The 15,046-nt window shown below is 40.8% G+C and overlaps 1 protein-coding gene across 4 annotated transcripts in view; it reads left to right on the top strand.

The window, feature by feature from the left end:
- PIR (pirin) overlaps window positions 1–15,046 on the top strand; it is a 102,747-nt gene that overhangs the window by 78,641 nt on the left and 9,060 nt on the right. For 3 of the 4 annotated variants that reach the window (XM_068533136.1, XM_068533137.1, XM_068533138.1), the window contains exon 8: window positions 6,880–6,962. The exons of the other annotated variant lie outside the window; for it this stretch is intronic. In XM_068533136.1, the coding sequence (XP_068389237.1) occupies window positions 6,880–6,962 (83 nt within the window). The remainder of the gene's footprint in view (window positions 1–6,879; window positions 6,963–15,046) is intronic. 4 annotated transcript variants of the gene reach the window in all.

Genomic DNA, 15,046 nt, shown 5'->3' with positions numbered 1-15,046 from the left:
CCAGACAGCTGGCTCACTGATACTGTCTGCTCAGGGCTTGCAGGCTACACCCGAAGCCATTTAAACCATTCTTTATATTCTCCAGAAGGGCAGTTCAATTGCCTGAAATTAATCTTCTGAAAAATAGTGGTACCACAAGCTCGTGTATTTTGATTTTATACCATAGAAATGGGCTTAGTTCCTCTTTCATTGATTAGCATTTCAATTATGATTCAGAAGCAGAATTCATTTATTTCAGCATTTGAGAAAGTGTGAAAACAATTTAGTAGTGGTATCACAAGTCCGTGGGCACACACATTAAACTATATTAACCATCTGGAAGGGATGAAGCGTCATTTGTTTTTATGATCTTTTGAAAATCTTGGTTATCACATAATACTTTCTAAAATGGAGTAAAAGCCATTTTTATGGAGGTAGCACCCCTGACTTAGGATTTCAAGAGAAATAAATAATCTGCACAAATGGAAAGTAATAAAGCACATGGATTCTGAGGTGGTGAGGATACCAGAAATGTGTAGGATGAGAAAGGACAGGGTCAGCAAGTTTTCTGTAAAGGGCCAGGTAGCAACTACCTTCATCATTGCGGGCCATACAGTTTCCGTTGCAGTGACTCCTTCCTGCCTTTGTAGCACAAAAGCAGTCACAGGTGATACATAAATAATTGGGATGGTTGTTCCAATAAAACTTGATTTATGGCCACTGAAATGTGAATTTCATATATTTTTCACGTGTCATGAACTACTACTCTTGGGATTTTTTTTAGCCTTTTGAAAACATAAAAACCTTTCTTAGCTTGTGGGCTCTACAAAAGCTCACATTTGATTTTGGTTTTATAGGCAAGGAAAATTTTTTCCTCTACTGTTCTAGGTTCTTTTTGGCTGGGCCATGAGTTAGATTGACATAAGACAGATTCACAGGAGAAAAACAAACTTAATTACATAGGTACAGGGGTCCCATAAAATATGAGACCCAAGGGCAAGTTGGGCAGATGCCATCCTGAGCTAAAGAATGAGATAGGAACCTGAGGCTTCAAAGGGGAGGAGAGTAATTCACAGGATGATAAGAAGAGCAGATGTTTGGTAATTAGATGTTTGATGTTTGCCCTGCCAGCCAGGTAGGTCATTCAGAAGAAAGTTATCTCTGGTAATAGCTCTCCCTTTGAACCAGGCCCCTTATCTAAATTCTTTAAGGCAGTTAAGAGAGTGATTGGAAGCTCTTCTTGAGTCTTTTGGGCCTTGACTGTCTTCAGCTCAAAACAATCTGCGTGCCAAAGCGGCACATCTTGGGGAGTCTCATTCTGAACCCCTTCAGTTTAAATGGCATTGTAGAGGTTGAAGGGGAGAAAGATTAACAAATAATCTTCGAACCCTGTTTGAATCAGTAGTTACAGCCTTGTTTCCTGACAGACCTTTAGGCCAAGAATTTAACAAGTGAAAAGGTCAGTGGTTCGAGGGGTAAGAATGACTTATACATCCACTTGTTTTTCTCGAGGTGAGGCAGGATTTTCCTGAGTCATCTCTATTCACTGGCCTGGTCACCTCTCATGACCATGAGCCACAAGTGCAAAACATCTGGCAGGAAATGGGGTCACGGTCTGTAGTGTTGGAGCAAACTTGCATCTGTCCAGGGTAAAGTGGACCATGGAGAGAATCTAGCTCGCGAAACTGCCCTCTTGGGAATCTGCTTCAGCCAACGAATAGCTGGCCAGGTGACCTCATTTGAATTTCATCTCCTTCCCTTCCTCCTCTTCACCCCCTAACAGAGATATTAATGAGAAAAACAAAAGGGCAAGAGCAAATCACCAGAAAAAAAGAAACAACAAAGCAGAAATAGCTATTGAATGTGTACTGACCTATAAATCTATAGAGAGAATCCAAAAAATGCTCTCTGACTTTATTGCCTCAATTTTATCTTGCTTATAAAACCAGGATGGCAGCAGGCAACCACAGATGGCAGGAACTGATAAGCAAGTAGTTGTCTTAAATGTCATGTACCTCCATTCTGTTGAAATAGATGTTATAAGTATGTACTTAATGTATGGGGCTGGAATAAAGAGACTGCAGTTTGGCTTGAGAAAGTAGTCTGGGGAGATTCCATAAGTGGAGATTAGGATGACTGTTAAAAATATTAATTGGGGCTTCCCTGGTGGTCCAGTGGTTAAGACTCCATGCTCCCAGTGCAGGGGGCCTGGGTTCGATTCCTGGTCAGGGAACTAGATCCCACATGCCACAACTAAAAAAAAAAAGATCCCGCGTGCCACAGTGAAGATCCCGCGTGCGGCAATGAAGATCCCATGTGCCACAGCTAAGACCGGTGCAGCCAAATAAATAATAAATTTAAAAAAATATTAATTGATGCAGGAAGTACTTAAAAGATGGACATCAGTAGATTTACTTTTGTAAGGACAGGTGGAGTTTTGAACGTTAGAAAATGCTGGACATTAGCTAGTTGTCTAAGTTAGATATTTTAAAGTTCATGGTCAGTATAGTGAAGTCATGTAATTGCCCACTAAGGGCACCCTGAAGAAGAGAAGGAATTAACAGAACTAAAATAAGACAAATAGAATTGGTACTTCCTTATTTAAGAGTACTTAGAGATGTTTTATGGTTTTCCAGGATCTTCTTAATTTTTGATACATTGTGGTTTTTTTCAAGCCTTCTGACTGTTGAGTAGTAGCTTTAAAAATTGTGCAGGAGAGAGATCTTTGACAGCAGTCTTTTACTGAGTCAACAAGTCCTTTGACCAGCCCCCAGCTGAAATCTTGTGCAGTATATGATTTAAAAAAAAAAAAAAAGAAAAGAAAACAACATGGTCAGAAAACCAGTAGATCCCAAGGATATTAGCTCTAAACCCCTTCCCTGCAGCTGAGATGAAAATGACATTACACATCCACACAGAGATCAACAGGTTACCGGAGTTTATATCCTGTGTCCCTGAAGCTTGGGACAGTTTATCAGCTTGGATGCCAGTCCCCTAGAAGAACCAGTATCAAATATACTGTTGGGGCTTAGAAATTATATTTAGAAATCTAAAAATATTTGTGGTTATTGAGATGACAACTAACTGGTTTATGTGGGTAGTAAAATGTTTCAAACTTATTTGAATAAGTAATTATTCATGCTCACTTGTGCTCTGCCCTTTGCTTCTGGTTCTGGGGGGTATTAAAAAGTCTGACACAGCCCCTGGATCTCAATAAAGGTGGGGAAACACACTAGGGGCCCTCCGAGTTGACCTCCACTTACCCAAAATGAACTGGACTAAGCAGTGCGCCTCATTTCATGCGGAATACGTTGAATGAGGTGCCTGAACCCCCAGGATGATCGGCTCCCCTGGTCCACCTGCCCCCTGCTACTCCCCCTGGCAAGTTGAAGTGGACTTAAAGGCAGGTGTGATTGTTCTCTAATCTGTTTATGCCAGTTGCACCAATGATTGCAATTATGCGATTTAATTAAATAATATTTAAATTAACGAAATAAGCTTGAAAAGAGAGTTTGTATTTCTAGAGCAACCAAAGTCAAATGCTTTGTAGAATTACATTGCTAAAGAAAACTCTTCGAATTAGTATGGTAGAGATGACAGTAAAAGATTAGGGGAAACTGTGATGATCTAGAAGGATTTCAGTGGTGCACTATGGTATGCTTTATAAAGAAAGGCAGTGCTTCAGTCCAATTTCTAAAAATTGGCAAATGGATGCACATTTACAATTTAAAGTAAAATGTTGGAGGCAGCTTAATCTTTTTCAATTAATGATCCGGATTGCATCAGATAAGAAGGCTTCAACCGTACATACAAAATTGATGATATCAAAATCTGTGATAGAAGTACCAGAATGTACGGAACAGAGGGTAAATGGGACAGTAGTTCTTGTAAAGAGAAGAAGAAAAAGGAAATCTTGTGTATGGGGAGAAGTTTCGCAGCAATAAACCACACACTGAAGATGCAGCACTAACTTTAAAATGTTTTAAAGTATTTTGCCCTTTTATGACTGTTTACGCAAACAAAAATATTTGCAATTCAATTGTTTTCAGTTAAATTTTCTTTAACTGCACTATTAGATTTAACATTCTTGGCAGAGCTTCCCAATGGAAACTATTTATTATCTGATTTGGCTCGATTTATAATTGAAAGTAGTCAGAACTAATAAAATATGTTTTCTTTGAGACTTATTTTAGGTTCAGGAGATAACCAGATGGGTGAAACAGCATAGAAATGACATGAAGATGGAATCAATCTTTGCTTTCTGTGATCCTGCTTTAAACATTTTATAAAATAATACAGAAGCTAAAGGTACACTTAGAATGATTAATCTTAAAAACCTGACTTTCCAGTGTCTATAAAAAGGGTTTGCCTTATGGTGGAGCATTTCAAATGGCCTCTTCAGAATCAATACTGTGATTCCTCTCCTAGATCAGCAAGTAGAATGAGCGGAAATTGCATTCCGTATAAAATTAGAAAGAGAGCTCTTAGGGAAACATGAACTCTGTTTCTAAATTAAGATTTTCTCATAGACCAATGAACGGCGGTCGAGCAAGCTACCCTGATAGGAGGTGCAGAGAAATCCCAGTTCAGCATTATTTTTGAGAGCTGTCTCTTGCCAGCTCACTCCATTAAAACATAGTGAAGGGGCTTTATAAACCATTTTGGTCTCTGTATCATAAAACATCCTACATGATAAAATTAGGGGTCAGGGGTAGACCACATGGGTCATGGCAAATGTCAAAAGGGTTCATGGCACAAAAAGTTTAGGAACTTCTGTCTCAGAGGCATATGACATTTGCCAAGGCCCCACCTCTGAACAATGTCTTTTGTTGTTTTTTTTTTAATTCAATGGTGTCATTAAAAGGTTAAAAGAACAAGTCTGTGATACGGTTCCATTGTGCTTCTCTGATGACATTTGAAATAACATGATCCAGAAGCAGGTTTACTTTAAATTGTTAAGTAGTGATAAACTTATCTTGAGATCTTTACAATGCTAATGTGATATGAAAATATCCGTGATTTCTACTGGAAACAAAATCATTGGTCTAGCTAATACTGCTGTGGTTTTCTGGCTGCAGTCATGACTGAAAGAAAGGCCACATTTCAGTTAGGTGTTCGTGAAAATAAAGATGTCATTTGTCTCCCTTGCAAGTCCATGATTGCTCTGAATTCTATCCATGGACCCCTTGGGAACACATTGGCTCCAGGTTAAGAAGTCCTCTGTTAGAATCCTGTTTCACGTTTGCAAGCATCAGAATGAACCCTGCTGCTTCATGTAGGTTATCTCCAAAGTGGAGGTGAAAGGGAGGCCTTCTCTAGAAAATATGACTGTTTGAACTCCAGTCAGTATTCACAAAATTCACAAATTATGTTTATATGGTAATTCCTCAAGCTACTGTTTTCGCTTAAATAAGTGCTTCCATGTTGATTATTCAGCTTTAGCTGTATCATGTCAGGTGAACGCCCTTTTTTTTTTTATAGTCCAGAATGTCATGCAGACATCGTTACGGGCTTCTCAGCCTGCCTGCAGTCTTCTCTCTGTTGTCTGTGCACGTGTCTGGTTTTCAGTCAGCTGAAAGGCCCAGCCGCGTCCCACCTGCCACCTCCTGTGGCCGTTCGGGCCGCTGCATTATGCTGCTCCTAGGGAGAATCGTGTTCTTCGGCTCTTCTCTCTCCCATGGTTGCCCAATCTTTCTTTCTCAACTCCACCTCTCAAACCCATCCCTATCTTTCTGTGTCCACTCTTGCAGTTCAGACTGGAATTCATTTCCACTGAGACTGTTAGAATAAACTCCTAACAGGTCATCCTAACTTCAGTCTTGCCCTCTCCAGTTTATTCTGTGCTCTGCTTTCAGTTATTTCTCCAAGACACAGATCTAACCATTTCCCACACACACCCTTTCCTCAGAGGTCCTCCATTTTATATGGATAAGCATGACCTTCGTGTCTTCCCTTGACCTGAAGCAAGTGTGCATTGCCGTCATTCCTCCCAGAAGAATGTTCCAGCGATGATAGAAGGTTCACCCGGGCATGCCCTGCACATTGCCAGCCCCTCACCTTTGCACAGTCTGTCCTCTTGTCTAGAGCACCCTTCATCCTAGCTTTGCCTTTTATCGGTCTATCTGATCCTGCAGAGCTCTGCAGGCCCTGTTCTCTCTTTGAACTTTGTTTATTCCTTTCTTGTTGCCTTTAACACACAATTTCATTTGTATTATTTTTTCTGTTTCACCTTAATATGAACCTTAATATGGAAGGGATGGAAATATATCCATCCTGAAACCTCCCCACTCCCGCAGCATTTAGCAGAGGGCCTTGTACATAGTTCCATAGCTGTTGTTCACTAGCTCTCCAAACTTACCTATTTTCCGGTTGAACTAGTCTCTGTTTTATGAATGTATGTTTAGTTTCTCTCAGTGAGATTTTGAGTTATTTGTATGTGAGGAATCGGCTTTGCACGTCTTTGCATTTTCTCACAGTGCTGGGCGGTTAGTTGTAGGTATTCAATAAATACTTGTTGAAAGGAATTAATGATGGAATTTACTAATTTTCCTAAGCATGCTTAAATCTTTTGAGGTTTATAATTGACCCAAGGAAACACTCTTATTAGCATGTAATGCCAAGGACTTTGCTTATTAATTAACCTATTAGGCATGGCATTGAAAGTGTAAGTGGAAACATAATACAGGATTCACTTCCTTGTCCTTTTCTACATTGGAAAGCAGCCAGTTTCGGACTTTAATAATTGCAAATACCATCAACAAGAGATTTCAGGAGATTCTTAAGTTGGTTGTTTCTGAACTTGAAATTCATATTATGGTGCCGTGCAGTTAACCAAGTTTGTAATTGTATGAGAAATGTACTACCATGAGGACTAAATTAAGTGGGTCATCTTTTTTGTAGGACCTGATGACACACAACAAAAAATAGAACCTCATCACACAGCCGTGCTGGGGGAAGGTGACAGTGTCCAGGTGGAGAACAAGGTTAAGTATTAAAAATCTTTAATTCTCTTTTTTCCAAAATTTTTTTTGCATTTAAAAATTTTAATGTAATTTTTAAAGGTTACTTTCCAGTAACAGTTATTACAAAATATTGGCTATATTTCCTGTGTTGTATAATACACCTTTGAGCCTACCTCACACCCAGTGGTTTGTACCTCCTGATCCCTCACCCCTATATTGCCCCTCCCCCAGCACTGGTAACCACTAGTTGTTCTCTGTATCTGTGAGTCTGCTTCTTTTTTGTCACCAGTTTGTTGTATATTTCAGATTCCACATATAAGTGATATCATACAGTATTTGTCTTTCTCTGACTTACTTCACTTAGCATAATGCCCTCCAAGTCCATCCATGTTGCTGCAAATAGCAAACTTCTTTCGTTCTTCTTTATGGCTGAGTAATATTCCATTGTATATATGTACTGCATCTTCTTAATTCATTCATCTGTTGATGGACGCTTAGGTTGCTTTAATTTTCTTAACTTGTACTTTCTACTAGTTTCCAGGAAAACGCCAAAATCTCCTGTGTACGTGGAAAATTTTTTCTCTTCCTCCGGGAAAGAAACTATGCCACAAGTTTATCAACCCCTTTCATTAACTTCTGTTATTTCTACTGGTTTATTTTAAGGTTTTATCTACACTGATTCCTCATCTTTAGGAATCATTGAAAGTCCGTATTGTTTACCCCTAGAAATTTGAATCTGAAGGCAGCTCTTCCTTGTCTCTCACTTTTTCTTTCTTTATACAATTGATTGATTTTATCGTTAGCATAAGTGAAAATGGATCAGCCCTTTAGGGGTATATATATAGATCTACACACATATTCCCATGGAGCCCTCTGAAAGTCAGCCCCATGTTGAACTGAGAGGAACATATGATCCATTTCGTAGTCCTTTTGTGTTGAGTCCTTGCTTTTTAAGTAAAGTTTCTGATATTTTAGGAGTCCGAGGAGCTTTTTTTAATCCAGGTTGCCAGGTTTCTTCCTTGTGTTCCTTCCTTTATTCCCTTGGACTATTCGCTCACCGTCTTGTGAGCCTATTAAACCCATCTGGCCACTTTGTGACATTCTCATAAGGAGAATTGAAGAGATAGTTGTGCAGAAGCTCCTGCAAAGATGAATTTTGAAAAGTAGGGATGAAAACTAAGTTGGCATGCAGGTGGCTCGCAGAGAGGCCATCTGCCTGACTGCCAGCCCTCCGGCCCTGGTGTGGTAGAATGCAGTGGATGTGAGGGATGATTATATCTTTTTTTTTTTTTTTAAGAAAGTACTTGAACTGCGTTGTTGTTTTTTTTTTAATTTATTTTTATTTATTTATTTGTGGTTGTGTTGGGTCTTCGTTTCTGTGCGAGGGCTTTCTCTAGTTGCGGCAAGCGGGGGCCACTCTTCATCGCGGTGCGCGGGCCTCTCACTATCGCGGCCTCTCTTGTTGCGGAGCACAGGCTCCAGACGCGCAGGCTCAGTAGTTGTGGCTCACAGGTCTAGTTGCTCCGCGGCATGTGGGATCTTCCCAGACCAGGGCTCGAACCCGTGTTCCCTGCATTAGCAGGCAGATTCTCAACCACTGCGCCACCAGGGAAGCCCAGGGATGATTATATCTTAACCCACTTTGCTGACAGCTCCCCTACTGCCGCTTTAATCCTCTGCAACACCTCCAGGAGCAGTGAAGTAAGGCGAAGCAAAACCCCATGAGCTCCAGAGGAAATGCGTATCTCAGGGTCTGTGCTCACTATAATTAGGTCGAACTGTATGGAACTGCCACTTCTGACCACCTACAAAAATGGCGATTTCGTCTGTTTTCACCCAGTGCATGAAAGAGGCATGGAAGCCATATGTAGGCCAGACCCTACTGACAGCAGATTAGTCTGTGACATGATCTGGTTTAACTTGACAATCTCAGTCCTTCCTATACTATAGCAGAGGGCACACTGCAGGTGATAAGGATTTGGAAGCTGAAGCAGAGCACCAGCAAGAAGTGGTGAGGGGGTCCAGAAAGAGAGAGGCAGCAGGATGGAAAAGAGTTGACTGAAACCATCAGTTCCTTGGCCCCAGGGGCATGGTTCTGTTGTGTGCCCTTCTGTGATTTTGACTGTGTATAAGTGTAGCCTGAGCCATCAAGACGTTAGAAAGAGTTCTGTGAAAAAATTTATTCCAAAAAACTAACCTTTAAATGGGCACGTATCACGTACCTCCGTGAAGAGTAGAAAGTCCCCTTAGATACAACAGGAGGAGCCCGTGACGGTGTGAACCACTCACTAGCCACGTGACTTTGGACACAGTTCTGAACCCCCCTGAGAGTTTCTGAGAGTTTCTTTTTCTGCAGAGTTGAAATAACGGTGCTAACTGCGTGGGGCTGTCAGATGGACTGTGTGAGATGACGTAGGTCAACGGTCTAGGCCACATCTAGCACGGCGGTCAGTACTTTATGCCCAACAGCCTAGATTTAAACTTTTTCTAAAGGGTTATTGAACCCCGGCTACACCCATTCATTTCCGTTTGTCTGTGGATGCTTTCACACCACAGTGTAGAGCTACGTGGTTGCAACAGAGACTGGATGGCCCACAAAGCCTAAAATCTTTATTCCCTGGCTCTTTACAAGGACAAGTTTGCTAATCCCTGGTGTGGTACATAGTGGGTGCCCAGTGATGGTAGCTGGAAAGGTCACTGATCTAAACACCTGATGTGACAGGTAGTCATGCCACGTACATGTTACCTAATGAGGATTTATACCTTAGGCCCCAAGGTTTAGGTTACATGAGTTTGTACAAAGGTCCTAAAGGACCCTAATTCACTCGGACTCCAGGCCAGGGGTATCTTCACTTGGAACTAGACTTACCCTGAGGATTAAAGAAGGAAGCTGTGCCTTCCCAGTTCTCCCTTATTCCCATGTGCATGGAGTTGTGGGCAGGAATGAGGAGTTGATATATAGTCCCCAGCTTCCCTCTGGCACTGCTCTCCCTGCCCTTTCTCTGCTTCTTACTCTGTGTCTTCACCATCATGCCTGTCTTCCTGGTGGCTCAGGAGCCTGGGCAGTTTCCTCTAGAATGGCCAGTCCTCCAGGGCAGGCGAGGAGGGCAGGGAAGAGTTGATGTATCGATAGATCATATCTTTTCTCTCCCCAGGTTTCCCTGCTCCATTTTAGCATTTGACTCATCTTAGACCAGCACATTTTAGGCTGCAGGGACCCCTACCTTTTTCACTCAGAGTGTGGATTGTCTTTTGTGACTGTATTCTGAAGTCTTCCATGGTGGGTAGCAACTGCAGGGGGCTTGGTTTATGCTGGATTGAAGAGTCTTTAAGCCAGACTCTCTGACTTCTTAGAGGAAGCCTAAACCCCAGCAGTGCCTTCAGAATGGCCTTAACTTTTTCATTGTTCTTAGAGATGGGGATCAACGCTGGGCTCCTCTGGACATTTAAGCCTGGACTGTAATGGTCACCCTGGAACAACCTCTGTCTCAAGCGTTAAAGCTCCCTGTGCTGCTTTGGCCCACAGTTGGTACCCTGGTTGCCAAGATGGCTCCATGATCAGGAGCACAGGGATTTGATGTGGAGACTTGATCTCAGCTTAAAACTCATGTTTATACTAGTGTCCTATTGAGAAAGTCTTAAGCCTCGTGGATTAGCAAACTTACTTGCAGTTTGTCAAGGTTAGACAATCAGTTCCTCATTGACTGCCATCAAAACCATGCTTGAGAATAAGGATACTCTTTAACTGGCACCATTCATGGGGAATTCATTAAACTAATACAGATTAATATTTCATTAAAATAAAGATCGAAAGACAACTAAAACACCCTTTTAAAGCTAGAGACAACTTTTTGCTGATGTGTAACAATTCATAATAAAATAAACCATTAATCTTCAAAAACTGGTGACAGTTCACTGTTTTCTCTTTCAATTGGCCTAAGAAGTATAAACAGTGAAGTCTAGTAAGAACAATTACATGCAGTTAAGTCCTGTTAAAGCTCAGTTTCTTTCTGATAATGTTTTCAGGTAATATTTCATCATAATAAATGTTCCTGATGCAAAAGCATGCCCTTGGTTTCCTTCTCGGAGTCCCACTGCCATCTCAAGCTTTGTATTTCTGATTAATCAAACAAACTCTGAGTACATACTCACAGTGTAGAAGTTATCAACACCTTAAATAAATCCTAGCGCCTTCATCTGGACTTCGATCATTTATTGTTGGTGTCAGTGGAACTCAAGACATGTCTTGCCAGTATTTATGGAATAACAGAGAGCAATTTGTAAAAGTAAATTATTACGTAAACCCAGAAGGGCCTGACTCGAAACTAGGAACTCTGAGAATGTGTGCCAAAGTGAAAGACATGGATGGTCTGGGCCCCAAAAGATCGTGAGTTTCAGTTGGGGCAACTGTCCATGAAGCAGTAAGTGAACTTCTGTTGCCTTTGTGTGAGGGTCTCTTCATCAGAACCTAACAGGGCACTGACTTAGATCCACACAGGGACTTATGATCTTAAACAAGTCTTTCTTTCTCTTTGCTTTGGCCTGATTTTCATCATTTGACACTGTACCCAAGGTCGCCATAGAGGAGGACTTTTCAAGATAGCAACATTCGGGACTTGGAGCCACAAAAGCACTCTACTGAATATCCAGAAAGATGATCAGCTTTCACCGAAGAAGGCTAGTTAAGGGAGGAAAAAGGATGCACTTAAGAAAAAAGAAGAAGACCCAAAACATCTGGCTTAGGTTAGAGGAGAAGGGGCCAGGCAGAGGTTAATTTTGTAAAAAAAATCATTCAAAGAAGCTTGGACCAGGACCAGCCTTCAGCTTTCTTTCTTTCTTTTTTTTTTTTTTAATTTTTATTGGAGTATAGTTGCTTTACAATGTGGAGTTAGTTTCAGGTGTACAGCAAAGTGAATCAGTTATACATATAGTTATATCCAACTCTTTTTTAAATTCTTTTCCCATTTAGGTTACTACAGAGCACTGAGTAGAGTTCCCTGTGCTATACAGTAGGTTCTTATTTATCAATTTTATACATAGTAGTGTATATATGTCAATCCCAATCTCCCAATTCATCCCACCCCCCTTTCCCCCTTGGTATCCATACGTTTGTTCTCTACGTCTGTGTCTCTATTTCTGCTTTGCAAATAAGTTCATCTATCATTTTTCTAGATTCCACATATAAGCAATATTATACGATATTTGTTTTTCTGTTTCTGGCTTACTTCCAACCTTCAGCTTTCTGAAATGGAAAGCCCAACTCCCAAACAACTCAGTACCCAGCAGTTGAATCATTTTTCATTTCAGACCAAATGCAAGTGTCCTTTTATCCTACTGTCTGACTTATAAATGAAAGTCATCATTTGATTTGAGTAATATCAAAAGGAGCAAAACTTGTATTTTGAACACTATTATTATTCCAAACTGTGTAAACTGTAGGACACGTTTGTCACTCACAAAAGACGCATCTTCTGAATTAAGAAACTTATATTCTGAGGAGTCGCACACCCGTGGCACAAGGAGGTAGGCCTTTCCTTTCCCCTTCTCTCGTGACCCCCGACCCTTTCTCCTCTGCCTCCTGACCCTAGAACTCAAGTGTGTATCCCCTCCAAAACCAAACACCTCAAAACACTTTTTAGTGATGTCTTCCCTCAGATTAAATTATAAATGATGTAGCACCAGCGATCAGAACTGTTTTTCTAAGATACTTTTCTTGAATATGTCATTTGATTCGCACTGAAATTCCACCCCTTCAAAGCCCTTAGGTAGAAACCTTCCCCTTTCTTGGGGACTGTTGGGCTATTGCATAGTAGTATGCACAATTTAACTTATTCATAACACTGGGTCATCAGCATGTATATTAATTACTGTCCTGAGCTATAAAGTGTGACGATGTCTTTAGGGCCTGCTGGCTACTACAGTAAGTGGTCCTAGACTAATTTTTAAGCTTCTGTGCCTGTTTTTCATAGTTTTTTTGGTGTGTGTTTAATTTCCATAATTGATGTTAAGCTGTCCATTTCCTTGTATTGCTGTATAGTAGTGCTTTCCTGTCTTCTAGCTTTGAATCTCATTGACCTGATAACCGCAAAGCTTAAATTATTAACGTTGTGTATAATGTGAGAATAAGTGGAGATTGAGTGAGGGTCTGTACTAAGGTTAAAAGACTAAACTTTAGTGTATGGGGTTTATGACATCTGTTTTTAAAATTTGAATTAGCAGAAGCCTTTTTAGCTTACTCTTTGATTTTCAGCTGAGTTCACATTGGCATATTTTGACAGCAAATTGGGTTATGGATACATAAGGTGATGTGTAAATAAATACAGGCCTGGGAATGGTTAAACAGGTGTTTTTTAAACATGAAGAAATGATTAAAGCATCCACTGGGTGGATGTACTAAATGCACAGCCCTGGGACTGTAGGGAGTAAATTAAGACTTTTGCAGAAACCATTCGACCCTAAATTCCCTTTTAATTGTTTAAAGTTAGAGGCAGAAGGAGAAATAAATGTCGGTTCTGTAAGATACAAATATTTCTAACTACATGGAAGATTAAAAACTTCGTTCTTCATATGCTTCATGTTAATTGAATTCAGTGATAAATCTTCTGGTACTAGTAACATTATAATTATTTCTAATTAAAGAGCTTTGTATGAGTAGGAGCATATAATGTATTATCACATATTTATATTATCACAAGTGTGATGGGAGGTTCTTCTGCTGGTTTCTGTGGCATTACTGGGTCAGAGGACATCAGCGATAGGAGGGCTTGAAGTCATATTGTCAAAGTGCTCTCTAGAAGGATTACAGCACCCACTTAAAATCTCCCAAATGATGTATAGAAAAGTGTATCTTTCCCTGCATCCACACTAGCACTGGATTTAATAATTAATTTTTTTTTTCAGTTTCAGGGAAAAAAACCTAATCTTAATTCTGAACAAAAACTTTTAGAGACTTTAACACAATAGGACACTTTTGGAGAGAAATTTACCTGAGCAGGTATCTCTGGGATTCTTTTTTAAATAAATTTATTTATTTTTTTGTTTATTTTTGGCTGCATGAGGTCTTCATTGCTGCGCGCAGTGTTTCTCTAGTTGTGGCGAGCGAGGGCTACTCTTCGTTGCAGTCCGCAGGCTTCTCACTGCGGTGGCTTCTCAGAGCACGGGCTCTAGGCACGCGGGCTTCAGTAGTTGTGGCACGTGGGCTCAGTAGTTGTGGCTCGGGGGCTCTAGAGCGCAGGCTCAGTAGTTGTGGCACACGGGCTTAGTTGCTCCGCGGCATGTGGGATCTTCCCAGACCAGGGCTCAAACCCGTGTCCCCTGCATTGGCAGGCAGATTTTTAACCACTGCGCCACCAGGGAAGCCCCCTGGGATGTTTTTGTAAGGTTCCATTTATTTTATTTTATAACTTTATTTATTTATTTATTTATTTTTGGCTGTGTTGGGTCTTCGTTTCTGCGCAAGGGCTTTCTCTAGTTGCGGCAGGCGGGGGCCACTCTTCATCGCGGTGCACGGGCCTCTCACTATCGCGGCCCCTCCTGTTGCGGAGCACAGGCTCCAGATGCGCAGGCTCAGTAGTTGTGGCTCACGGGCCCAGTTGCTCCGCAGCATGTGGGATCTTCCCAGACCAAGGCTTGAACCCGTGTCCCCTGCATGGCAGGCAGACTCAACCACTGCGCCAACAGGGAAGCCCAAGGCTCCATTTAGTGCAACATTTCTGGGGCATATTTTACATTAATAGTAATGTCAAAAGTAATAAAATGTTACTTTTGGATTTGCATAAATAATCTTCCCTTTTAAAAATTAAATTTTTAGCAGGAAATTTATAAGCTCTATTATAGGCCAAGTCAATTACATAGTTTGTCATAAAGATGTTTCTAGTTAAAGAAAAATCTTAATTTAAATTCTCCTTCTTTATTAGAGAAGGTTATTATTTTGGTGTTCGGGACATATTCTTGAGTTCTGATTGCTACTAAACATCTTAAAGAATAAGCATTTCCATATCGTGCGTTGCACAGAAAATATTTCTGGAATTTATCTTTAGAATTAGGGACATCATCCCTTTGGCCCGAATGTCAACTTCAAATCATTCCTAATCAGACATTCAAAA

Source organism: Eschrichtius robustus, chromosome X (genome assembly GCF_028021215.1).
Source record: "Eschrichtius robustus isolate mEscRob2 chromosome X, mEscRob2.pri, whole genome shotgun sequence".
In the NCBI taxonomy this organism is placed as follows: Eukaryota; Metazoa; Chordata; class Mammalia; order Artiodactyla; family Eschrichtiidae; genus Eschrichtius; species Eschrichtius robustus.
This window is presented reverse-complemented; position numbering and strand designations above follow the sequence as displayed.